The sequence below is a fragment of the Thermobia domestica genome, chromosome 7 (genome assembly GCF_964235325.1).
Source record: "Thermobia domestica chromosome 7, izTheDome1.hap1.1, whole genome shotgun sequence".
Classification (NCBI taxonomy): domain Eukaryota; kingdom Metazoa; phylum Arthropoda; class Insecta; order Zygentoma; family Lepismatidae; genus Thermobia; species Thermobia domestica.
In genome coordinates, this window is record NC_137460.1 from 112,219,190 (window position 1) to 112,246,074 (window position 26,885).

The 26,885-nt window shown below is 37.8% G+C and overlaps 1 protein-coding gene across 1 annotated transcript in view; it reads right to left on the minus strand.

Annotated features, from left to right (window-relative positions):
• Positions 1-12,939: 12,939 nt before the first annotated feature.
• The window catches only part of LOC145689290 (uncharacterized), a 44,819-nt gene continuing 30,873 nt past the window's right edge, over positions 12,940-26,885 (minus strand). Inside the window, exons 3-5 of the mRNA XM_081763429.1 lie at positions 21,416-21,684; positions 20,621-20,869; positions 12,940-12,975 (exon numbers count right to left, since the gene is read on the minus strand). Of these exons, the coding sequence (XP_081619555.1) occupies positions 12,940-12,975; positions 20,621-20,869; positions 21,416-21,684 (554 nt within the window). The remainder of the gene's footprint in view (positions 12,976-20,620; positions 20,870-21,415; positions 21,685-26,885) is intronic.

Here is a 26,885-nt window from a genome sequence, read left to right on the forward strand (position 1 = left end):
AAAATATTTTGTTACTGTGTTCTGTTCCGACAATATTATGCCATTTATAACTTGTGTGCCACTTTGCCCGCCCTTCCCTTACGTTTACTTTGTGAGGATACTCAACGATCATTCAAAACTAAACGTAAAAATGTTGAGTTGAGTTTGAGTTTAACATCCCTTTCAGATAGATTCTTACAGTACTTTTCGCTTACTTACCTTGTGTACGGAGGTCACAGAATCTTTTAGTTTTGTTTAAGATGATGTGAAGTACTTAGACATTAGTTCGGTAAAGTGGTTTTGGAATTGCCAAATTACTCATATACTGCTATTTCCTTCTTTTAATCCAATTTAAAGGTATATATAAATTTTGACTGGGGATAGATACAACCAACCCATTTCAAAATTTTATGTGATTTCGTGTTTTAGTTTATCTATTTCCGTTTAGCAATCTTTATTAAAATCTCCCTTATCGAGTTTTAGCCTTGTAATTTTTTTTTTCAGTAGGGCTATTTCATACCTTTTAGTTTTCGGTGATAATCAATTTTGTTTCACTTGAGAAGTCAGTATCTTGTGCTGGTAGTCTGGTGTTTGCAACCTTCTCCACGAAGGGTTACAGATAACATACTGCAAATCTTGATGTTGAAGTCGAGTTGTTATCGAAGATGTCCTGAAACCTTTCTTGGCTAAATTTGAGTTATGTTTCCCAGAGACGTATGAATACACAAATTCATTATTGATTGTTAAATGCACGTCTGCTCTAGCTCAGTAGAATGTGTAGAAACTATCAAGGAGTATATTTAAGCAATTCATAGTCTAAAGGAAAGCGAACATCATAAATTCTCTAGTAAGCTGATATACAATGATTTTATTTTATTTACCGTATTTCGTACATCTTATTTTCAAAATTGCCCTTGTAATTTCTTTCCTTTATTTATTTTATATCCAACTTTTCGGAATACCTTTTGGAGAGAATTTATTTTATTTATTTTATTTTATTATAAAAGTTAAAGTTATTTTTAGTTTCTTTTCTTTTCGATTCATGTCCCATACAGGTGTCCCTTTGACGTCTCCTGGAATTCGTACATGGGACGTCAGTGTCCCACCCGATCCGAAGGAAGCTTCACAAGCCATAATTCTCTCATTTATTCTATCACTTTTAGATTCTTTTCTGTTATTTATATATTAAGTAATAATTAAATCTATGTCTTGCATTAGCTTTTTCAAATTCGTAAATCTTATTAATGCGATATGTGAAAAGTTGTCATGCTTCAAATAGGGAAATTTTACAAAATCAAAATACCAAAAGAACTAGCTTACCAAAATTTGTATTTACAAATAAACAATCTTTCTCGCAAGAAAGTAAAATAATGCATGTTCATTAAAAAAAAAAAGAGAGAGAGAGAAAAAAAACAAACAAACAAGAGGACTCTTCGACTTTGGTGAAAGCAATACAGCATCAGAAACCTCCAACAAACATTTGGAGCTCCTCTCAGAATCATTCTTTCGTGCAGATTGATGCTTCCACTGCTGATTATGATTCTTATTACGATAAATTCAACTTTAAAACAATGTTTGCTATTAAACAAATATTGGGTACTATTCTTAAATTGTAATATATCAAATAACCACATAGAACAACTTTCAAAACAATTCTATTTACTTCGATACATGATATTCAAAATTCAACATTTAAACAATAACAATAATTCAACTACTGCTGGCTGCTCTATCTCACAACGCTAACGTCGTAGTTTTGCACTTTCTTCCAATCAACTCGGGCTCTATATTGGCTATTGAATTATTTTTAGAACAGGGCCGAAACGAGATCTCTTGGAAAAACTATTGAATTCAAGACAAAATAACGTCTTGAACAAAAGTCTTGTTCAAACTTTCTTTGACCATGTACAAACACCATTAGAGGAAACTTGGGGAAAAGTGAAATTTCCATTAAATTAAAAAAAAAAAAAAGTTATAATGTTATACAGCATTCAAGAGCAGATGGTTATGGAGATTTAGCCCAGGCCCGTGCTGATCCACCGGGACAACGGAACATCACATTATAGATAGTGGCTTTAGTTGTTCTGTATTAGTGCTGTCGAAATCGGTTTTTGAAAAAACCGAAAACCGGTTTTTGAAAAAAGTGAAATTTCATAAAACCGAAATGTCGGTTTTGAAAACCGCTTTTGCGGTTTCAGTTTTGAAAACCGCATTTGCGGTTTCGGTTTTGAAAACCGCTTTTGCGGTTTCGGTTTTGAAAACCGCATTTGCGGTTTCGGTTTCAAAAACCGCTTTTGCGGTTTCGGTTTTGAAAACCGCTTTTGCGTTTTCGGTTTCGAAAACCGCTTTTGCGGTTTCGGTTTTGAAAACCGCATTTGCGGTTTTCGGTTTTCAGAAAATTGGTTTTCTGAAAAACCGAAAACCGCAAATGTCACAAAAATACGACAGCACGTAACGACGAGAAAACAGCAAAGAATCTGTCCCCACTCCGGCTCACAGTTGCCAGATGGAGGGAAATTTCCCTCGGCGTAGGGAAAAAATGATCAAAATTTGCAGAAGGAAAAAAAGATATTTTTTCTTAAAATGTCTTAAAGTGTGGGAAAATTGTTGGTGAATATACTTTTACAATTGGCAGAATAAAAAATAAGTTGCAATTTCTCAAAGAGGCACGGCTATCGTTATTGGGAAGTAAAAAGATAGAATAAAATATGATCGGTGTTTCCTTCACGTATAAACTACTGCAGGTGTCTGGGACTTGCGATAAGAAGCCAGTCAACACACGCAAAACCACAACATTCACATTTATCGGAGTGGCAACAAATCAACAATAAAATTGTGTATTGAGATAGAGATTTTCTTTTTTATTAAGAAAGTGAGGTGGTGCCTTTTTGTTAACAAAAGAAAGAGTGGCAGTACTATTTTTAAAAACAAGGGGAAAGAGTAATAATAATATAAAAGATGACTGTCTAAGTGGATGATATTTCAAATTGAATTTCATGAGTTGCATGTGTATAGGGATATACCTCATTTCTATTGAGCTTTGTGTTGGGTTATTAACCCATTTTAGCGGGTACCACCCGATTTTCAGGTTCTATATTCGTCCCCCGCTTAAACATATCTTAATCACGAAAAACCACCCGCTTTTTGGGATTGGAGAAAAATCTAAGAGGACTTAGTTGGTATGGTACATTCAACGTAAACCGTTACACCTCTGACAATCTCAATCGCGATTGAGTTAAATTTGAACTCGCGCTCGGGCTCAGGCTCAGGCTCTGTGCTATCTGAGCAGTGCGCGTGTGCAGAATCATTTGCTAATAAGAGATCTGCTCTAATGCACAATGGTTTTCTTTGTGTAGTTCATGTGTTTTTAATGTAATGTATTGGAAGTTCTATACGAATGAATATTCGTTTGTAGATGTTGTGACAAACATACTTGAATTAATCATGCCTTCATAAGCTACAAGAATGCCGAACGACAATTTCAAGTGTAACTTTCAAGACTCTTATAGAAGCGAATTTACGTTTCTTAGCCAGGGCAGAACTCAGTTTGAAGCAAAATGTACACTCTGGAAAACTGTTTCGTTTGAAAAGTAGGATGCAGGGAAGCAAATTGGACCTCCCCTGATCTTTATATAGTTTGTAAATTAGACCACAAGGAACACGAATCTGAAGGAAATTGGACATTCCGAGTTTCGGAACTCGAGATATTAAAACTTAAAGTTTAATATAGACGCTATCTATCTATATGAAAAAACACAATATTCTCTATACGAAACATATTATGTCCTGTGAGATATATAAAGGTAACCAAGAAAGTTGTGTCGCTTTTTGTGGAGGTCTGTGTTAAATTGACCTTCATACCGTGAGTTGAATGCGAATGGATATAAGGCGAAGGTCAGTTGTTGGTGTGGGTATATCCAATATTCTACCTGGTTGTGGCAGTTCAGTTACAACGTGAATTTGTGTAAGGACTGAGTGAATATGGAACCTCCACAGAGCGTCATAAGGGCGTGTATGCTATACGAGTTCAAACTTGGATCGAACACCACTGCAGCAGAGCGGAAGATACCTCAGGCCTTTCGTGAAGGTGTCGTGATTACGCAGACAGTGCAAGGGTGGTTTAACAAGTTTAAGAACGGTGACGAAACACTCACGAAAGACGCACCACACGTGCCGAAAGACCAACACATGTACAAAATGAGGATCTTCAGGTAGCAGTTGAGCCGAACTGTGGACAGACATGTGAGGAACTGGGGCTAACATTCAATGTTAGTGGAGAAACCATTCGCCAGCACCTCTATCAATTTGGGAAGCACTGATTTGTCTCCGGGCCAGAAGGCTACGCGTGCAGACACCTGTGATTCTTTGCTGTCTCGTCTGAGGAAGGAGCCATTTCTGGACAGGATGTTGACATGTGTTGAGAAGTGGGTCCTGTACGAAGCTCCACGGCGTCATCATTGGTTAAAATCCCATGAACTGGTTCCAAAACAGCTGAAATCAGCAATGCAGCAGAAAGACCTCCTGTGTGTTTGGTGGACTGCTCACGACATCGTGCATCGGGAACTGCTACCGGGTGGTCAGAGCAGAACATTAATGCAACTGTCTACTGTCAGCAGTTGAGCCGTGTTCAAGAAAAACTCAAAACCCTGGAGCCAACACTTCTCAATCGCTATGGGGTTCCCCCGTTACGGAACAACGCTATACCCCACATAGCTAGAATGAGCCGGGACACCATCCTACGCTTTGGATGGGAAACACTATTACATGCGCCATACTGTCCGGACATTGTACCTTCCTGTTATCACCTGTTCCTTTCCTTGGACACTCACTTTAGAGGACTCCAGTTCAACTCCGTAGTAGAGGTGCTAAATGCACTTGATACTTTCTTCGCTTCACGGCAAACCAAGTTCTACCGCGAAGGAATCCATGCCCATCCCGAACGTTGGCAGAAGGTCATTGATACTGATGGGTACTGTTTTTGATCTTCCAGATACGTCTTAGGTGATATATCGATGCTGTAAGTCATAGGTCAAAAAGCGACAAAACTTTCTTCGTTACTTTTTTACATATTACATAAAACTACTGTATAAGTTCTAGTATCTCGAGTTCGGGAAGTCAGAATGTCAAAATTCGTTCAGATTATTGCTCATTTTGGTCCAGTTTACAAAATATATAAAGATCAAATGGGGTCATTTTTGCTTCCTGGTCAGTTTATGATCGAATATCTCGAGTTCCGAAATTCGGAATGTCAAAATTCCTTCAGATTCGTGTTCCTCGTGGTTTAATTTACAAAATATATAAAAATCAATTGGGGTCTAGTTTGCTTCCGTGTTCACTTTATGTTCGAATATCTCGAGTTCCGAAATTCGGAATGTCAAAATTCCTTCAGATACGTGTACCTTGTGGTCTCCTTTACAAAATATATAAAAATCAGGTAGAGTCCAGTTTGCTTCCATGGTCAATTTATGTTCGAATATCTCAAGTTCCGACATTTGAAATGTCAAAATTCCTTCATATTCGTGTTTCTTGTGGTCTAATTTACAAAATATATAAAAATCAGGTAGAGTCCAGTTTGCTTCCATGGTCAATTTATGTTCGAATATCTCGAGTTCCGACATTCGAAATGTCAAAATTCCTTCATATTCGTGTTCCTTGTGGTCTAATTTACAACATATATGAAAATCAGGTGGGATCCAGTTTGCTTCCCTGCAGCCGAAAAGTACATTGGAAGTGTCATCAAAGAAATAACTAAAAAAAAAGTATTAAGGATCGCAGGTCAGTATTTGTAACACGGAAGTTCACATCAATACTTACGGTTTAGAACCCTCACTTTTCTGATTTTAAAATATGGCAACCCTAATTTAACTGTGACTTGTACAACCATCGAACTATCCCTTTCGCACTGTGCTGCACATATTACCATAATAGCCTTGGAGAAAAAAAAAAAAGTTAAAACACACATATAAATCAATTCATTTGTCTCGATCGATAGATGCTTTCACAATTGTTAAAAGGTGTAATTAAAAACAGCAAACATTGTTTCTGCTTTGAAAAGGGCAATCCCTTATAAAACCGCAAACTCGGTTTCGGGTGGCTTTCGCTTTCGAAAAGAGCTTTTGCGGTTTCAGTTTCGAAAACCGCATTTGCGGTTTCGGTTTTGAAAACCGCATGTGCGGTTTCGGTTTTGAAAACCGCTTTTGCGGTTTCGGTTTTGAAAACCGCTTTTGCGGTTTCGGTTTTGAAAACCGCATGTGCGGTTTCGGTTTTGAAAACCGCTTTTGCGGTTTCGGTTTTGAAAACCGCATTTGCGGTTTTCGGTTTTCAGAAAACCGGTTTTCTGAAAAACCGAAAACCGCAAATGTCACAAAAATTCAACAGCACTATTCTGTATACAAGGTTTGTATAATAAATTTATACAGTTGCTATTGAGAGAGAACATGTAAAGAGTATAATCACTTATCAAAAATATGTATAAAATTAGTATCTATAAAACAAACCATTATGAGAAATCAAGCCACAGTTCCGTTTGGTAGTTCCGACAGCCAAACGTATGGTGCATTCATGAAATTCTACATTGACACTATGCTCTGTTTCTAATTTACGACTTTTATAGCATTGAAGCTTACAGAGTCTTAATATGCATTTACAAATCGGCGCATATTGATTGTTCCTGTGCGTTTTGAAGCAGTGTTCGGATAATCAGTGCCTATTGTATTTCTAAAATATAACTATATTAATTTCCGTGAAACGTCGTCATTCTGTCATCATGACTGCCCCGTTCTCAGGTTGCGGATCGAGAAGAAGGCCTCTAGCTATAAAGGTTAACTGCGAATATACTGAATAAGCAGTCGCAGACAGACGACAAGGGGTGGTCCTCCAGCTTGGGGATTTGGTATGAGATTAACAACCTCATTCTGTAAAGAAAAGACTTGCTCAGATACTTTCGCAAAATTTCCGGATCAGGACTGTTAACTTGGCACGAACTCAGCAAAGTAAAATGGACATGAGATTTGGAACATGAAATGTAAAAAGTCTTTACAGGGCAATCGCGTAAAATCCCTAACGAGTGAGTTATAGAAATAGAGGATGGACCTAGTAGGATGTCAGGAAATTAGGTGGGAAGGAAATGGAGTAGTCAAGTCCGGAAATTTTACGTTCTTTTACGGGGAAGGAATTAAAAATTATCAACTAGGAACAGCATTTTTCGTCTACAAACGAATAATAACAGGAATTACATGGGTAGAATTTGTTAAATTTTCTTTTACTTCTCTTGAGGGTCAGTGGTGTGAGATTAATTCCAATGTACATGCTCCAACAGAAAATAAGGATGACGATATAAAAGAAAGTTTTTACGAAGAAGTAGAACGGGTATTTGACCAATTCCCGCAATACCATATGAAAATTCTATTAGGGGATATCAATGTGAAAGTAGGACGAGAGGGTATTTTTAAACCGATTATAGGGAATAAAAGTCTGCATGAGAAAAGTTATGACAAAGAGCATTAGACTCATGAACTTTACAACATCCGAAAACTTTATCGTGAAGATAACAAAATTGTCACATCGCAACATTCATAAATATATTTGGTCGTCACCAGATGACCAAAAAACATAATCAAATTTATCACTTTTAGTAGACAGAAGAAGACAGTCTAGCACAATTGATGTTCGGTCGTTCAGAGGGCTGACTGTGATACTGATTACTATCTGGTATCAGCGATAATAAGAAAGAGAGACTATCGTTGGATAAAGGAAATATTCAATATCTGAAAACGGAGAGGTTTAATTTAGAGAAATTAGAGGAGGGCCAAGTGAGAGGAGAATACTAGATTCAAGTGTCGAATAGATTCTCGGTTTTAGAAAGTTCGGAGTGCACTAATGTTCAGGATACTTGGGTTGAAATTAGAGATGGCATTGAAAATTCACCAAAACAAAAATTTTGGGGCATCGGAATTACGTAGGAAGAAGCCATGGTTCGACCAAGAATGCACTCAATTAGCAAAGAAGACAAACACGCGAAACAGAGTTGGCTACAAAATCCAAACGAGATAACTACACAAAATTTCGTTGTCATCTGGCGGAAAACTTCCAAAACTTTTAGAACAAAGAAATACTATTTTTTGAAAGCTAAAATTAATGAATTTGAAGATAATAGTAAAAACAAAAATATTTGGAATATCTATAAGAGCGTAAACGAATTCAAGAAAGGCTAACCTTGTGGTTATATATTAAAAAAAGCCGACGGAACAATTATCACTTATACAAATAGCTTCTTTAATAGATGGAAACTTTTTTTTTCTGACGGTTTGCCTAACATGCAGTCAAAAACTAATGTTCGTGAAGAAAGTGAAATGCATACAGATAACCGTATATTCCAGAACGTAACCAAACAGGAAAAGAAATCGCTATAAAAATTAAACACAAATCTCTGGGTGTAGAAGAAATTCTGGTTGACTTAATTTTAGGTGGAGTGAAGAAATTGTGAAACAAAATACGCAAAATCATTCTCCTTATCTGGAACAAGGAGGAATTGCCATAAGAATAGAAAGAATAAATCATTGTTCCAATTCACAAGAAAAGCAACAAAACTGATTGTAATAATAACGATAATTATTACCGAGGCATTTCTCTTCTGTTAACATCCTTATTAGCAAGATTGATCCCATGCGCAGATGAAATTATTGAAGATTATCAGTATGGACTTAATTGAAATTGATCAATTATCGACCAGATATTTTTCATTCGACAAGTACTGGAAAAGAAATGAGAATTCAATATCCCGGTACATCAATTATTTATTGATTTTAGAAAGGTATACGATTTGATTAGGAGGGAAACATTGTACAACATTCTTACAGAATTTAAAATACCGAAATATTTAGTTAGATTAATTAAGATATGTTTAAATGAATTCCAAAGTAAGGTCCGAGTAGGGAAATTCTTGTTCATGATCTTTCACATTGAGTATGGCATGAAACAAGGAGATGCGTTGTCGACATTATTATTCAACTTTGTTCTGAAGTACGCTGTAAGGAAAATCAAAGACAGCTATCAGATCCTAGAGTTGAATGATATTTACCAGGTTATAGCGTATATTGATGATGTAAATATAATAGGGGATGATAGAACAATAGGAAGAAATGCAGAAATCATAATTTATGTTTGCTGGGATATGGGCTTAGAAGTAAATGCAGAGAAAACAATACACATGGAAGTTCGTCGGGATCGTAATACTGCAAATTATGGATGAGTTAAAATACCAAATAATCCTTTCGACAAAGTGGATACTTTCAAATACTAAGATCACTTAACAAACTAAAGCCATAATCACGAAGAAATTTGATGTCGACTAAAATAAGGAATTTCGTGTTTTTATTTAGTTAAAATCTTTTGTGGTCGTGAATTCTGTCGAGGAATTTGAAGCTCAAAATATAAAACGACATTTATGTCTTTTGTGCTGTATGGTTGCGACAAATGGTCACTTACTCTGAGGGAAAAACGCAGGCTGAAAGTTTTTGAGAACAAGATGCTGAGACGAATATTCGGACCTCAAGAGGAACGGAAAGTGGGAATGGCGGAAACTTCATATCGAGGAAGTGCGTAATTTATACCGTTTGTCAAACATTGTTAGAGTCATCAGGTCTAGGAGGCTCAGATAGGCAGGTCATGTAGCCAGAATGGAAGAAATTAGGAACGCTTTCAAAGTTTTAACTGAAAATCCAATTGGAAAACGATCATTAGGAAGACCTAGGCTCAGATGGGAGGACAATATTAAGATGGATGTCACAGAGATAGGAATATCAAATAGAAACTGGATCCAATCACGCGCCATTGAAGCTCCTGTGTCCATAGGCCATAGAGTTATATTAAGTTGTTGATATATTTGATTCGGGTACTATTGACATTTCAAGTATTATCGAAGTTTCGGGTATTATCGACATTTCGAGTATTATCGAAGTTTCGGGTATTATCGACATTTCGAGTATTATCGAAGTTTCGGGTATTATCATTTTGTTTGACAAAAGTGTTATTATAGGAAGTGGAAAATGTTTCTCTAGTAAAGAGGATTTCGAGGTTTTCACAGTTTAGCTACTTGCGTTACTAAAACAATTTTGGTGATTTTGATATAAAATGGAACCCATATGTATATTCGCTTTCGTATGGCTCGTTAAGTAACTTGGCGTAAATACATTGATTAATTCTGATAATGTATCCTATTAAGGAATATATGTTGCGCTTAGATGCGTATCTCCATCCATATCAAGTCCTTTCGTCTAAAGATATATATACATATATATATATATATATATATATATATATATATATATATATATATATATATATATATATATATATATATATATATATATATATATATATATATATATATATATATATATATATATATATATATATATAAAAGAGAACGCACAAAATCCTTTGTCCGCTCATCACGCTAATACGGCTGAACCGATTTCTTTCATTTTTGGGGGGTTGTTAGGATTTGGACCCTAGATGGTTTTTATCATATCACTTTAATTTTCAATTACCAGTGTCTTGAGATAATTGACCAATCAGGTGTCAATACGTACAAAAAATCCTTTGTCCGCTCATCACGCTAATACGGCTGAACCGATTTCTTTCATTTTTGGGGGGTTGTTAGGATGTGGACCCTAGATGTTTTTTATCATATCACTTTAATTTTCAATTACCAGTGTCTTGAGATAATTGACCATTCAGGTGTCCATACGTACAAATCCTTTGTTATTAGTTCATCATAGGTATAAAAATAAACGTATTTATATGCAACCCGCATGACCCTGTGACTCGGCGGGTTAACATAACTGACAGGCGCTATAAATCACTTGAAAGCGAAAAAGTAAAAATTATCTAAGTAACAAAGTTTATTGCGTTCCGGGATGACCGCAGCGAAGCGGGGCGGGTTGGGGTGACCGCAGCGAAGCGGGGCGGGTTAACATAAATGACAGGCGATATAATGTTAACATTAGTGCAATCTTCTATGGTTTTTATCATATCACTTGAAAGCGAAAAAGTAAAAATTATCTAAGTAACAAAGTTTATTGCGTTCCGGGGTGACCGCAGCGAAGCGGGGTGAACGCTGCTAGTATATATATATATATATATATATATATATATATATATATATATATTCAAACCAGCATTAAATTGAAATCAAAATATATATCTGCCATCAAGGATTGTGTGTTTGTGTGGTGGAATGATGATGGATATAGCTTTGTAGGAAAGACGCGATGAAAAGCAGAGGGGGAAGTAGAAAAACACTAGATCTGAATAGCTGAGGAGATTCTTTTCTTTTTTCTTTCTCTTTCGTTCCCTCGTTCTGGGATCGATCTCCGACTGCTGGTGTTTGTGTAGTGCATCTTCTCCGTTTCGCCACTTCCTTGGCCAAACAGTCGTATGGAGCAAAGCAGGCTAATCCTTCTCGATAATCCGTGCCTCATGGAGTCTGGTGTTTATGTAGCGGCCTTTCGAACAAGGGTGGCGCCGAGGCGAGATGACATTTCCATGTATCTTCTCGGATTAGATGCTGCCACGGAAATCCTTCAATCCTTCCCATCTCTCTTCGGCCTAGCTACTCCCCCACACACTAACACAATATATACTTACGGTTCTAAAATCCACAGTTGCCAACTCCAGTGTTCGTACACATATTTCAGGATATGAAAGTACAAGTAGCTTCAAGTGAAAGTGCCTCGTAAAACATTTGCTAAATTATCCAAAAAATATCCAAATCCCGCACCAACTGGAGTATTTACAACCGGGCAACTTACCACTGACTAACTTGTCACTTGGTAGGGGATGGTTTAGAGAAGTGTTCCTCAAACTATGGTCCGTGGACCAGATATGGTTCTCAAAGTCTACTTGTATATCCCTCTTAGATTGAACATTAATCCAAATACAAAATAAAAATAATATTCAAGTAAATTACGTATTACACATTTCAGTTGAAAATCTGAAACATGCATTTATTATTCAATTTAATAATGCAGATATTGTAGCTTATGCAGATGTATTATTATGAAATATGCTCAGTGTATGCTCAGAACATTAAAAAATTAAGAATTTGCTGTCGAAAGGGAACAAGAGTTGGGTGGTCCATAGAACTACATGACTAATATAAAAGGTCTAGACTTAAAAAAAAAAAAAATGAAACATTGGTTTAGGGAAAGTGAGGGGAAACAATCACCATCTCTTGAATCTGTCTATTACAATACCTTAATTTTCTTTAGAAAATAAAATAAATACGAGGGTCAGTCAATAAGTTTCTGCCCTTACTATAAACAGGTTGAGGTAGAAGGGTAAAATTCACACATATTATTATTAGTCTTTTTCCATATTGTCACCATGCAAAGGAACACACTTCTGCAGCCGATTTTTCAGCTTACACGGCCCTTCTTTGTAAAATGTGTCAGAGTGGCTACAAAACCAGTATTGTACTTCGGAATGACCTTCTTATCTGAAGAAAAACACCTTTTCAGCAACTGCATCATTTCAGAAAGCAAGAAGCTTGACGGCTAGGTCAGGAGGTACCTATGCTTTCCACAACGTTCATGGTTTCTTGGGCTTTCTGGGCTGGAAAATTGTCTACTAAAAGCTGTACATTATGCACATGCCACACCACTTTACCTTCAGGGCATCATGGAGTTTCTCCAGCAGACGCTTGTAAAAATGAACCGTCACACTATGGCCATAGGTTAGGTAATCCGTACGATAAACGCTCTTCTAATTCCAGAATCGCTTAACAAAATCTACCATTTCTCGGTTTGCTCTCTAATCTCGTGTCCATATTTCAAATGCCTCGTTTGTGTTTTAAGAGTTCTTAAAGATGGAAACATGTCTCTATAAAAAACTTTAGTCTCTTTATAGATCTTGGCTTTCTTTCCTTCAGAAGTAAGAACTTCATGACTGCTCGATATTCTAATATTCAGACGCCATATCTTCAACAGTTTTGATCTAGAATTATAAAGACTCATAATTACTCTCATGAAATATTGGGTCATTTCGTATGTAACTTCCATTTCACTAGTTACAATATTTCCACACGAGGGTAAAAACATATTGACCAAGCCTCGTAAATGTCAAAATCTAAAATAAATTGAATATGAATAATTCACAATCGTGGTATAAATTGAAGCATTATGCAGTAGTATAGACAAGGTCAATTAACTGAAATTTTTATGGTGTTTTTAGTGCTACCTCAAAGAAATTTTAACCGTTGTTCAGTTACAGAATCTTCCCGCATCAAATCTTCCATTTTCCACCCAACAAAAGATACGGTATCTTCAGAAGTTAACTGACGATATTCACCATCTTAGAAACGTTCGTGTTGGCGAAGAGTCTAAAACACAAGCTTTCATTTACTTGCAATAACCTTGCAAATCGATATAGGCTAGTATTTGCCAATGCTTAATACTGTAGTAGCTTATTATGATTTTCCTGAAAATGTGTATTAAATTAATATTTGCCAAAAGTGGGTAACTGTACTTCTTCAAAATAATATTATTTCCTCCAGCTGACAACTTATACAAATTCCTAGTCACATTTTCTCTAAAAGAATTATTATTTTTAATATCTTGTCAAATTTTGGTAGTTTCCAAGTCAGATTAGAACATTTTCTTTATGTTGGTGAATATGCCATTCGCCAGCTACAGGATATGCAAGACATTGTCACACCCTGCACGGAATATTCTGTACACCCATTGAACATTAATGAAATATGCATTTTTGGATTGCGTATGCGTGATTTCCTTTACGCTGATAAGGACCACCACCCACAGTCTCTCGAATTCAAAATAGGGCCTCTTGAAATTTGGCTTATTCGTGATTTTGGACAACCCTAGCTCTGAAACTATACACTTTTCCCCATAGGTTCATATGAACTCTTTCTCTTATTTTTATGTGAGGAATCGCCTCTTACAGTTTGTCAGTATAGTTCACCCTATATAAGAGATAGCTGTCTCTGTAATGGGATAAAGTATGTAAAATTCTTGTTAAATTGTACCTTCTATTTTGATTGCAGGCATTGATTTGATGCACAAATGAATCAACTGAAATGCGAAACAAATTTATCGAATAGTGCAATTTTAGAACAATGTGTACAAATTGGTTTTGTTCAACAGTCGTCTGCACGATATTGGTTCTATTCTTTTCCTTCTGTCTTTTTGCATGCGATAGAACATGAGCTTCACTGAAATGTTGTCCACAGTTACATTCCGAATAACTTTCAGCGGTAATCTCAGCTGTGATCCTCAATAACTAAGTTCCGAAAATGTATTATTAAAACATTTGCTTCTCATTTCGGTTGCTTCTTTTTTCCCATCCAATCACATTTCGCAACACAAATGGGTGTTAAATTTGAATTTCACCTTATTTTTATTCATTAGTCATTTGTACACAGCAGTCATTTGTAAGTGTTTCAAACAATCCATACCTATTGCAAGTAAAAGTGGGGTTCTCATTTGATATTTTACCATTCATTCCCGCTTCACGCACTTGCGGAGGAAGATCGGAAAGATAATTTTCTAAGAATTACACTTCCTCTTTTGCATTATGTCAATTATATTTTAATAATCTTTTTCTCCGTTGCATTATTCTCGAGCCGTGGAATGACAAATACCCTCTGTGATTTCCTATATGAGTTTTAATCTGTTCATTTATCTCCAACTGTTTTCATATTAGTGGTACTGCACGTTTCATCTGATCCAGGCAACATGTCTTGGCCTCCATTTTGAAAACGGTGACCTATATGAAAAATCTTTTGCCATAACGCTGTTTAGTGTTTGAAGATCTATCGAACGAGGTATCACTTACCCATATTTCCGTTTTAAATTTCTAAGTTGGGCACTGAGCCCCCATGAAAGGAGGCCCTGTGGGCACAGTGAGAATATTATTCGACGTGCCCAATAGCATTTCCTGTTTCACTTTTTGACTATTCATTTATCTCCAACTGTTTTCATATTAGTGGCACTGGACGTTTTATCTGATACAGGAAATATGTCTTGGTGGCCATCTTGAATACGGAAACCGATATGAAAAATATTTCGCCACAACGCTTTTTAGTTTTTAAAGATCTATCGAACGAGATATCACTCGCGCCATGTTTCCATTTAAAATTTTAAAGTTAGGCCCTGGGCCTCCATGAAGGACAGCCCTGGAAGGCACAGCGACAACACCATTCGGTGTGCCTCATAACATTTCCAATTTGAGTGTTTGTTTGGTTCATTCATGTTCAATTTTTTTCATATTAGTGGTACTGGACATTTTGTCTGATACAGGTAACATGTCTTGGTTGTCATCTTGAATACGATGACCAATATGAAAAATCTTTTGCCACAACGCCTTTTAGATTTTAATAATCTATCGAACGAGTTAGCACTCGCCCCTTGTCCCCATTTAAAAATTTAAAGTTGGGCCCCAGGCCCCCATGCAGCTCGGCACTACGACAACACCATTGGATTTTCCCCATGGTATTTCCTATTTGAGTTTTTCTTTGGCTTATTTACGTTCAACCGTTTCCAAGATATTTCCGTGGGAATATTAAAATGGGCCACCCTGTATTCGAGGTCTGCAAGGGCTCCGGCCGAGCCCGCGGGTCGGGCTCGGGCCTACAAAGCACATATAACTTTGGGCCCGGGCCGGGCTGTAAATTTTTAAATATACAACCATATTTCTCGGGAATTTTCGGGCTTCACTTTGTAAATATACTGTACAACGATATATATTGCACTGTTCTTTCTGGAGAACTTTTAAAGCACAACTGTAAAATTAAATCTATAATTGCTGTAAATAAAAAGACAATTTTCCGTTAATTATTAAGTTTCTGTAATTCGGGCTTATTTTAGGCTCATTTGATTATCACACGAGCTCAGGCCGGGCTCGAGCCTAAGTACTAAAACATATTTCGCACTCAGGTTGGACCTCATATTGAAAATTCACGGGCCGGGCCCGGCCAGGCTAAAAATTCCGGCCCGTACAGATGTCTACCCTGTTATGTATATCTTCTTCTTGTTCACCTCAACCAAAGGTTGGTGGACAAAATGGAAATTTTAAAACTTTTCTCTCCCTTGGGAGAGCTGTTTTATACTTTGATACAGTTTCATCTTCGTAACTGCATCTAGATGTTCTATACTTGGTCTTCCTCTTCCTGGTTTTCCTTCTGCCTTTCCCTCTAACAATACGATGACCCAATCGGAGTGCCGAATAAGATGGTAAAGCATGCTGTTTCTTCTTTTTCCTATAATCTTCATGATCTGTCGTCTTTCATTAGCTTCTTTAGTACGTCTTCATTCCTTTTTCTTCCGGTACATGATATGCGCAGCATTTGCGCCAACACCACATTTCAAATGCTTCCAGCTTTGATACTTCAGCTTTGCTCAATGTCCACGTCTCTGATCCGTAAAGCTCCACGCTCCATACTAGGGTCTTAATAAATCGTTTTCGAACGTTCAACGACACATTTCTTCATGTTACCAGCCCTCTTTTCTTATTGAGTGCTTGTTTAGCCTGCGCTATTTTGGAACTTACGTCTTTTTCACTTCTTTCGTCCGAGAATATTAGACTTCCTAAATAGGGGAACGTTCTAACGTCTTCGATTTTCTCTCCCTCTAGCCATACGTTTGCCCTTTCCTGTCCTGCTCTTGTGCTCTTTATCACTTTGGTTTTCTTTTTATTTGTCTTCATTTTCCATATTTTTCCCCGTTGGTCGTTCAAGTTTGAAAGTGCTTCCTGCAAGACCTTTTCGGTCTCCACTATCAGTACTATGTCATCAGCGAAACTTATTGTGCTGAATACCTGGCCATTTATTTTTACGCCTTTCTCGTTTTTATCAAAGAGTTCTTTCATAGTCTCTTCTATATAGACATTGAACAGGAGTGGTGAAAATCCACATCCTTGCCTTACTCCTTTACTTAATCTTGCTTCCTTCTGATCTCTTCCTATAAGAGCTGTCTGGTTCCTGTAAAGTTGGTATATTATTCATCTGTCTCTGTAGTCCACCTTCAGATTCTTCAGCGCTCTGAACATGATATTCCAATCTATGTTGTGAAAAGCTTTTCCTATATCTACAAATGCTATAACAATTGATTTGTTACTTCGGATGTGCTGTTCCATGATCAACCGTAGCTCTGAACATGATATTCCAATCTATGTTGTCAAAAGCTTTTCCTATATCTACAAATGTTATAACAATTGATTTGTTACTTCGGATGTGCTGTTCCATGATCAACCGTAGATTGCTTCCTTTGTTCCCCCTTTCCTCCTGAATCCAAACTGGTCCTTCGATAATCGTTCTTCGAGTTTCCCTTCTATTCGTTGTGCGATAATTTTGCACAGTATTTTGATGCATGGGAAAGCAAACTTAACGTTCTATGTTCTTTTCATTTCTCTTGTTCTTTCGTGCGCCTTTCCTCTTCGGGATAGGAACCAATATGCTTTTTTTCGAAATCTCTTGGTACTTTTCCCGAGATGTACATTTCGTTAATAAGATTAAATAATTTCTTCTTTGTTGCTAATCCGAGATTCTTAAGCACTTCTGTTGGTATTTGGTATATCCATGTTGCATTTTCTCCAAAGCACTGTCAAATTCTCACTGTAAAATTAATGGTCCTAATTCATTTCATCGACGTCTTCTTCCTTCTCTATCTCTTCTTTGTTCACTCTGTCTCCTTTCTAGAGTTCTTCAATGTATTCCTTTGATCTTCTTGTTATCTGGTCCTCTTGTATTAGCGTTGTTCCGTCCTTGTCTAACACAATGTCTGTGCGTTTCTTTCTCTCACTGAACTGTTTTCTAACCTTTCTATATGCCGTTTCTGTACTGCCTTTGAATATATTTTCCTCAATTTCTTCGCATAAATTGTTTATACAGTTTTCTCTTGCCTTCTTATTTCTCTGTTGATGTGATTTCTGCACCTCCTGTATTCCTCTTCTTTGTATGTTATCTTGAATTGTCTTCTTTGCTCCATCATTTCCAACATTTCGGCTGTTATCCAGGCTATATGAGGTTCTCGATTCTCTTCCTATGTGCTCGTCGGTAGCTTTTGCAATTCCTGCTTTCATGGCTTCCCATTTCGAGTCTATGTTATCACCCGCTAAAGCTACCGTAGATGTCTCTTTGTCGGTCGCTCTTTTCGTGTTTTCATCTCTTCTTAGCTTAATTGTGTTCCATCTTTTGTTTGGTGCTACCACTCGTTTCCTCTTTAGTCGGAGTTCCTTCTTCATCAAAACTAAATTATGGTATGAGTCAACGTCTGCTCCTGCGTAACTCTTGCTGTTCTTCACTTGATTTCTAAATGCTTGTCGGACCAGTATATAGTATATTTGATATCTTTCATTGTCTATCGGTCTTGTCCGTGTGTATCTTCTTCTTCTTGGTTGTTCGAACAGAATGTTCGTTACAGTCAGATTATGGCTTTTGCAGAACTCAACTAATCGTGTACCTCTGTCACCGTCGCATTTGCGCTGGAGCAAATGTGAGGGTGCATTTTACCTTGGTTGCGCAGATGGCGCGTGGAGTGGTGAGGTGATTTCTCATTTTTTGAAATGATAATCAAGATTTTTTTAATGTTTCATATATTTTAATAAATTATCTACAGATGACGGATACAGACTATACAGGTACAAAAAAAGGTTGAATACTTATCGTGAGATCCAGCTGCCCATTGCACTTCACACATATAGTTTCCATTAAATACTGAATCTAGTGTTCTTAGCGCACTCGTTGTTTCACTCTCTTCCATGCGATGCTTTAGCTACTTCTAGCCTGGCCTCCGGTGCGAATTCTGCCTCTGCTGCTGTTGCCGCTGTTGCTGCTGTCCTCGTGGCTCCAACGTGAAGAAGAAGGCTCTCTCCTTGTCTTGAATATACATAGCCCCTTGGCCGGACCCCGTGCTGCCACCTACCGGGGAGGCGATGTGGTGACGTTGCCTACCACATGTGTGCTCCGGTGAGACTACTTGGAGGCGAACTCACGAAGGCTGAAGATTTAGGGAATTCTAGCTGAAATACGCACGAAAAGAAATAAGGATCAGAAATATGATACCTAATGATGCTGGAACACAAGGCAAGATCGTGTTATGCTCTTGATTAATTTTGTTGCGTACTTCTTTTTTACTCAAAGTCTGAAAAGCACTTGCACATTCACAATGGTTTCATTTGACATACAACTGAAGAACAATAAAGTACAGGATTGCAGGATATATACATTTAGTGGTAATTTCAGTTCGATGTTAATTTTAGTTCGAAGAGGCACTTCAATGAAGCATTTTTGGATTTTTAATCACTTCTGTGCGCTGGAGGCTGGGTGTTTGGAAAACTCTAGGGTGTAGGAAAACAGGAAGGCTCGTCTGTTCCAGTGCCATCCTGTATCGTAAGTTTTTGTTTTAATTTACGAGCATCATCGTCACTGAGGTGACGGAGCGCAATTTTCCACGAAGTCTCTTTAGTTTGTGGAGTTGGCAGCCACAATTTTAGATTTTCAATAGAATGAACCCAATCGATTTACCGGACCAAGGATCCCGAAGTTCAAATACCTTCTGCCCTACTGGTCTAGTGCAAATGTATGGTCCCCGGTACAAATCAACAAATTTGAGATCCGTTTGCCAATCAAGCTACTAACAGACTGTTGTTTCGAGAACACTAAATCGTGAGTCTGTATCGAACGCTTTTTGCTTTTGCCTTCATTGATTTTATCATTTCAGCAAATCCTTTCTACGCAAATCTGCCATTACAAGTTTCTTTTTCCAACCCTGCAACTCGTCTTTAGACGTTTTCCCGGTCAAATTAACACCAAATTGCTTTTCTATACTAATGTTGGGATCAATGTTAAGATGCAGTTCAATCGGTGACAGACCTAACGAAGCAGAAATAGATTGATTGAGTTATCTGGCAATTTGAGATGCAAACATCGGCCAATCTGAGTGTTTTTCTGAACAAAAAAGGCTGAACAATCGCGAAATGTTGGAATGCTCGCGTTCAACGAGGCTTGGTTTCGGATGGAATGGGGTGGTGTTCTTTATTTTAACGCCATACTTGGCCACAGCTTCCTTGAATCTTTTAGATGTAAATTGTGCACTATTTTCGGTGACTACTGAAGAAGGCACTCCTAAATTATCGAAATATTTTGCTAGGCATTTAATAATTGAAGTGCTCGTGGCGACCGTGAGGCAGTATGCTTGAAGATATCGTGTATAATCACAAGGACAATTAACAGAAACTTTTCTTTCTTAGGTCCCTGAGGCAGAAGTCCATATAAATCACATGATAATAGTTCACCTTTCCGTGTCGCAGTGACAGATTCCATAGGTGAAGAAATAGGTGTTTTATGTGATTTGGTCCTCATGCAGATTTGGCAGTCCCTTTTATGGTTACGTATGTCTCTATTCATGTAGGGCCAGTGAAACGCTCTAGAAATTAACGACAAGCATTTGTCCCTACCAAAGTGACCCATTTCATTGTGATTCTTGTCAAGTATGTTCGGAATGTACTTAGAGGGCACACAAATACGCCAGATTCGGAAAATGAAAATCACGAATCTGCAATATTCCGTTCTCTACACGATATATAGTAATTTTTTCCACTTTCTACTACTAGCAGGATAACTAACATCAGCATTGTTACTTTGACTATCATCGTTGCAGTCCTTTTCTAGATAAGAAAGAACTAAAGAAAATTCATCATCTAACCTTTGTTGTTTAACCAAATCCTCTATTGAAATATCTGCCACGTCGGTGCACAAAGTCTGCAGTGCATGAGAACGCATAATTTTGTGCTCAGGCGACGATAAAATACGAGTTAATGCATCTGAGTTGTTATTCTCAGGTCCAGGTATGTATTCAACCTTGTAATCAAAGCGCTGTAGTTGCAAAGACCAACGTAACAATCTATTATTCCAATGACGTATCTTTTGCAGATAGACGAGACTCTTAATGATCACACTTAATAACAAATGGTTGACCCTCGAGATAAGATACCCGTTTCTTCACAGCGGAAACCCTTTGTTGAAATTATAAATCCTAAAAATTTTGTTTCTGTCGCAAACAAGCTATATTTTGACAAGTTGAGTGTCATGCCTGACAGCTTTACTTTCTAGCAGCATGTCCAATTTACGTAAGTACTCTTCGGCGTCTTTGCTCAGAAGGCATAAATCGTCAATATATCTCACTACATGAGGTAGTAAATCAGACTTTAATACTTTTTGCAAGTAACTGTTGAGGACACTGGACCCGTTACGCTGACCGAAAGGTAAATATGTATATTGGAGTAGTTCTCCTTCGAACAAAAGTTGGCGTGGAGATTCTACTACGGGAACTTGTAGATACGAATTCTAAAATTCGACGGAACTAAGGCAATTATTATCATGGAAACGCGCTAGTAATTCTTCGGTCTTCTCAGAACGTACATGTTGTAGTGGTATAGGAGCATTAATAGATCTGAGATCAACTACGACCCTCACAGAAACTTCATTTGATTCTGTACCAACTTTCTTAGGGACTACATGAAGCAGATTAAGGCGGCAGGAAGTACTTGACTCAACAATACCCAAAGACTTAAGTTTACATCTTTCCTTCCTCACGGCTTCTCGGTATTTGATAGGAATAGGATACGGCGATCTAACCACAGGGAAATTTGCATTAACTTGCAAATCATACTTAAAATCTCTGCATAAACCTGGAAAGTTAGCAAATACTTGACGATGTGACATCAAAATTGACAAAAGATGCTTTCTCTAGTCGTCACTGAGCTTTTACTGCGGCGTTAAAAATTTCTTCATCTGTCGCGAAGTACTGGGGAAAGTTGCTAAAATCGATTCCCGTACCATTATAAACAGGTTCATCACTATCACTAACTGTCATACCATAATTGTTTCCGTTACCTATATTTATGTCTCTACATAAGAGTTCATTCTCATCATTCAAGACTTCCTCGAAACATTCAAATTCGTCAATAATTGTTTCTCTTGGCTCAAAGAAACTATTTTCGTCAGGAGGTAATGCAGCATCACCATTACTGGGTGAAGCGGGAGGTATACTCTAATCTTGTTTGGTGTCGATTACCGGTAACAAACGACAGATTTTCTTGGAGTCATTTATAGAAAATTGCAGTTTCTTCCGCAAAATTAAGAACAGACTTTAACTGCGTCATAATATCCAAACCCATAATCACTTTCTCAGACAAGTTAACTACAACAAGAAAATATGCGTACAATTCAACTTGGCCTAATTTTAGTGGCAACAAAGCTTTTTCTTTTACGAATGTTCGCTGCCTTCCTTTAAAATCTATCAAAGTAACGTTATTAGTATTTTCTAAATGCGGTGACGACACTAATGAACTTATTTTCTTCCACACGGTTTCATCGATAATGCTTACGTCAGAACCACTATCTAATAGAGCCACGTACTCATTGTCAAACAACTGAATTCTAATGCGAGCCGAACAGTTACGCTTCATGAATTCTAAGACGTGCCCGTCACTGTCACCGATAATTGAATAATGAACACTGTTTAGCCCGACAGAATCATTACCTACTGAGCAATTGTTAAATGGCAGATGGACAGATCTAACCTTATACTCTGTGCCTTGTACAGGGAAAGATTCAGTTTTTGAGGGATTGACACTATTATTGTTAACTTCAACTCTAGTACCCTTCTTACTAGAGTGTGAGATCAGTTTAAAGAATCGTTAGTCAGCTTCAATTCGAATCACTTCTGTAGTTTGCGCGTTCCAAGAACTTTATCAAACTCTTCTACAAGCTATCAAACTCTTGGCGCCTATCGTCGCGTGGTAGAGCACGGTCAGAATACCTAATATTAGCGGATCTTCGTTCCTGAGGCCCAGTCCTGTGTGACTAATTGGTATTTCCACGTGAAAAGTTGTTCCTTTGATTCGTTTGATTCCCGTCACTGAACAAATTCGGAATCAATTCCAGTCGCTGAACACAAGCAAAAAAGTCAGAGAATTTTAAATGATGGGTGGCCGCAAGGTAATTCTGGGGACGCGAAGATAACAGTGGAATTAAAGATGTGATTATTTCCACTTCAGATGTGTTGGTGAAAGGGTCTTCATTTGCTGGGAACGATTAACAATGAATGACTCCACTGAACCGTGCTTAGGTGGTGACAATTTCTCCGTGTGTAACATTGTAAGTTTATTAACTACCACATACGAGTTCTGAGAGTGATTAACGAGCCTGTCACTAAAGTCACAAAAATCACGGAACTTATTCCTATTAAGAGTGAACCATTTTAAGGCGTCTTCTTCGAGTACAAACTCTACAACATCTAGATAGTCCAAGGGATGAACACCTAACAATTTCATTTCCCGCTCAAAACGCTATAAAAACAAGGATGGGAGAACGTCTGAAGGCGATCCGTTAAATTTAGACAACTTAATATAAGCTAATTTCGAACGTAGTGTGCGTGCCGGCCTACTGTAATCACCTTCATTGTCTGATGAATTATTATAAACTTCGTGAGTGTGTTCCCTAGCTTCACAACTCGGAACATTTCCAAAATTTACTGTACATTGAGATTGTGGATATAAAGCGGTGTTCGATCCTGAAGTAACAACAGCATCACCAATTGAAGAATGTAAAGGACGTTCAAATACTCAGTCCTGTGGCAACTGCTGGCGAGAAAGAACATGCGGAAATAGTTGTGAACAGCTGTGTTCTCTCTAACAACTAGATCTGTTTTAGCTAATAATTGTGAAAGTTGGTTCTCTAATGCCGAAACACATTCGCTCATTCTGGATTCAATTTCTACCACGGATTCATCAACTTTAGTCATAAAATCTCTTCGTACGTCTCGAACCTCTAACAAAAGGCTATCCAACTGTGACTCAACGTCCTGAACACTAGCACTAACGTATTGTATAACTTCACTTTTCTGACTCTAGTTTCTTAGAAACTTTATCTATTTCCTTTTTCATCGCGGTACGACGTTGGTCGTACTCAGTACAAAGGTTATCTATCCTACTAACTACATCTATCATTTCACTGCTAGAACTTTTGCCCAAATCTTCTATTTTACTTTGCAGTTCTGCATTAATACGCGCCTGTTTACTTCCCGTAACTTGAATACCACATACTTCACGATTAATTCGTTCCTGTTCTGAACTTAAATCTCCGACCTTGGTACTTAATTGCGCTACCCCTTGCTTTAATTCGCCTTGCACTTTTGACATGGATTCATTGATTTCACTCACACGCTCAGATAACTCCGTCCTGATATTACTTGCTTACTAAGAGTGTCCTTGAAATCTTTACGACAACTATTAATTTTTTCTCTGATACTCCTTAAATGTCTACCGGTTCCATTTTGCCTTTTATATGTCCACTCTGCAAGTACATGAAATAAAACACTCGATGACACTAATGGTAAGACAATGCAAGTACATCTAAATATTACATGCAAGAAACAAAGATATATCATACGTACAAAATAACACAAAAGAGAATATTTGAAATTACAAGACATACCTATACAGTACTGATTTGCAATAAAATAAATATATCACTCGGGCGCGGAAATGATTAGTTTCCCTCCTGCTACGCTTTTTTAACAAAGTGAGACAGAGCTTATGTTAACTACGAATCTCAAACCACGTGGACCACACATATACCACTAGGAAATTGATGGATTGAAATGAACAAATTACCTTTCACAATAACAAAAAATAAAGAATGGCCCGCAAACAAAGTACTGCAAGTTCCGCACGAAATCAGGCGAAGTATAGACTTGCCTTAGAGAAACCACCATTCCTAATGAAACTGGAAACATTCCATAAGTCTCATAATCTGTATGTCACCGTAGCATTTACGCTGGAGCAAATGTGAGGGTGCATTTTACCTTGGTTGCGCAGATGGCGCGTGGAGTGGTGAGGTGGTTTCTAATTTTTTGAAATGATAATCAAGATTTTTAAAAAATGTTTTTTATATATTTTGCAAAACTATCTACAGATGACGGATACAGACTATATAGGTACAAAAAGGAAGGTTGAATACTTATCGTGAGATCCAGTTGCACTTCACACATAGTTTCCATTAAATACTGAATCTAGTGTTCTTAGCGTACTCATTGTTTCACTCTCATGAATGCGATGCTTCAGCTACTTCTAGCCTGGCCTCCGGTGCGGGTTTTGCCTCTGCTGCTGTTGCCGCTGTTGCTGATGTCCTCGTGGCTCCAACGTCAAGAAGGCTCTCTCCTTGTCTTGTTTCTTGTTTCTAGAAAAAAAAATGTGTTAACCCCTTGGCCGAACCCTGTGCTGCCACCTGCCGGGAAAACCGATGAACTATCCAAAGATATTGTAGAAAGCATGAGGCGATGTGGTGGCGCTGCCTACCACACCTCTCGCATTTCTTTCTCCTAGTCCGAAATTTCCAGTTACATTCTCTTTGCTTTCGCCAACTACTGCGTTCCAATCACCCATGATGATTACATTGTCCTGGTCTTCAATTTTCATCAATACTTCTTCTATTTGCTCATAGGTTTCTTCTACTTCCTCATCTGTATAGCTTGATGTAAGCATGTATACTTGGATTATCGTCATATTCCTTGGTTCGGTTGCTATCTTCAACATTACTATCCTTTCATTATGTCTCCAGCTGCTTATAACTTCCTGTCCTATCTTCTTATCCAAGACAAAACTGACTCCTACTGTACCGTTTACAGCTCCTGAGTAAATCATTCTGAAGTCCCCAATCCACATGTCTCCTCCATCAGGGCATCTAACTTGGCTGATTCCCAAGATATCTACCTTCATGCATTCCATTTCTTTCTTCAGGTTTTCCAGTTTTCCACACTGTAACAGCGATCGCACATTCCACGTTCCTATTCCGCAGGGGTTTCGTTTGATGACGACCGAGGAGGCCCTGCTGTGTATCCCCTCACTGCCGGGGACGAAACTCTGTGAAACAGTAGTGTCGTATTCCCTATTATTACATTCTCTTATTTCACTTTCAATGTTGTTTTCTAGGGACTGAGTAAAGTGGTGGTGTCCCAGGTTCTTCCACCTCGCAGTAAAATAGCCATAGAGGACATCCTGTCCCTGCCTGTTTTTATCCACATCTGAGCCTTGCCGATATCAATTATCTTCAGCCTCAGTTTGGTAATGGTAGAGCTGCTGTCCACTATCATATCTCTCTTCGTCTGACTCCTACCCCTAAAGACCTGTCCGGCATGGAAAGCCCTCTGATAGCGAAGCCATCTGCGGCATAGCTCTTGAGAAGTTTATTTATATTATTTATCCCCTTCAGCCAGGCACGTATCCACTGGAGGCAACTCCCCTAAATTTTTACTGGCCCCTAAAATTTTCAAGGTAAGCTTGCAAATAAACTATAATATGGTGATGAACTATAATATGGTTGGATTAGTCCCTCTGACTTCTGCCGGGCCCCCCTACATTTTTGGGATGGCTACAAGCCTGTCCTCATCTCTGAGATGATTAATATTCAGTACATTGTGGTACATTTGCAAAATATTATATCGTGAAAGTTTTGCATTTTGTATTCTGAGGTCCACAAGTATATATATAGACCCCCTATATATAAATATATATATATATACAAGGGCGGCTCCAAGGGGGGGGGCTACGGGGCTATAGCCCCCCTTGACGCTCAGGTTTACACTGGATAAAATGGACTTCAATTCTGCTTTACACTGGATAAAACGGCAAATTATTGTTTTAGCCCCTCTCTTGATCATATCCTGGATCCGCCACTGTATATATATATATATATATATATATATATATATATATATATATATATATATATATATATATGTATAAAAGTCGTAAAAGCAAACGTTTGAAGAGTTCAGCTTTTGTTAAGTTTCATTCAGTGGATTGATTTCTCTTATATTGTTTCACTC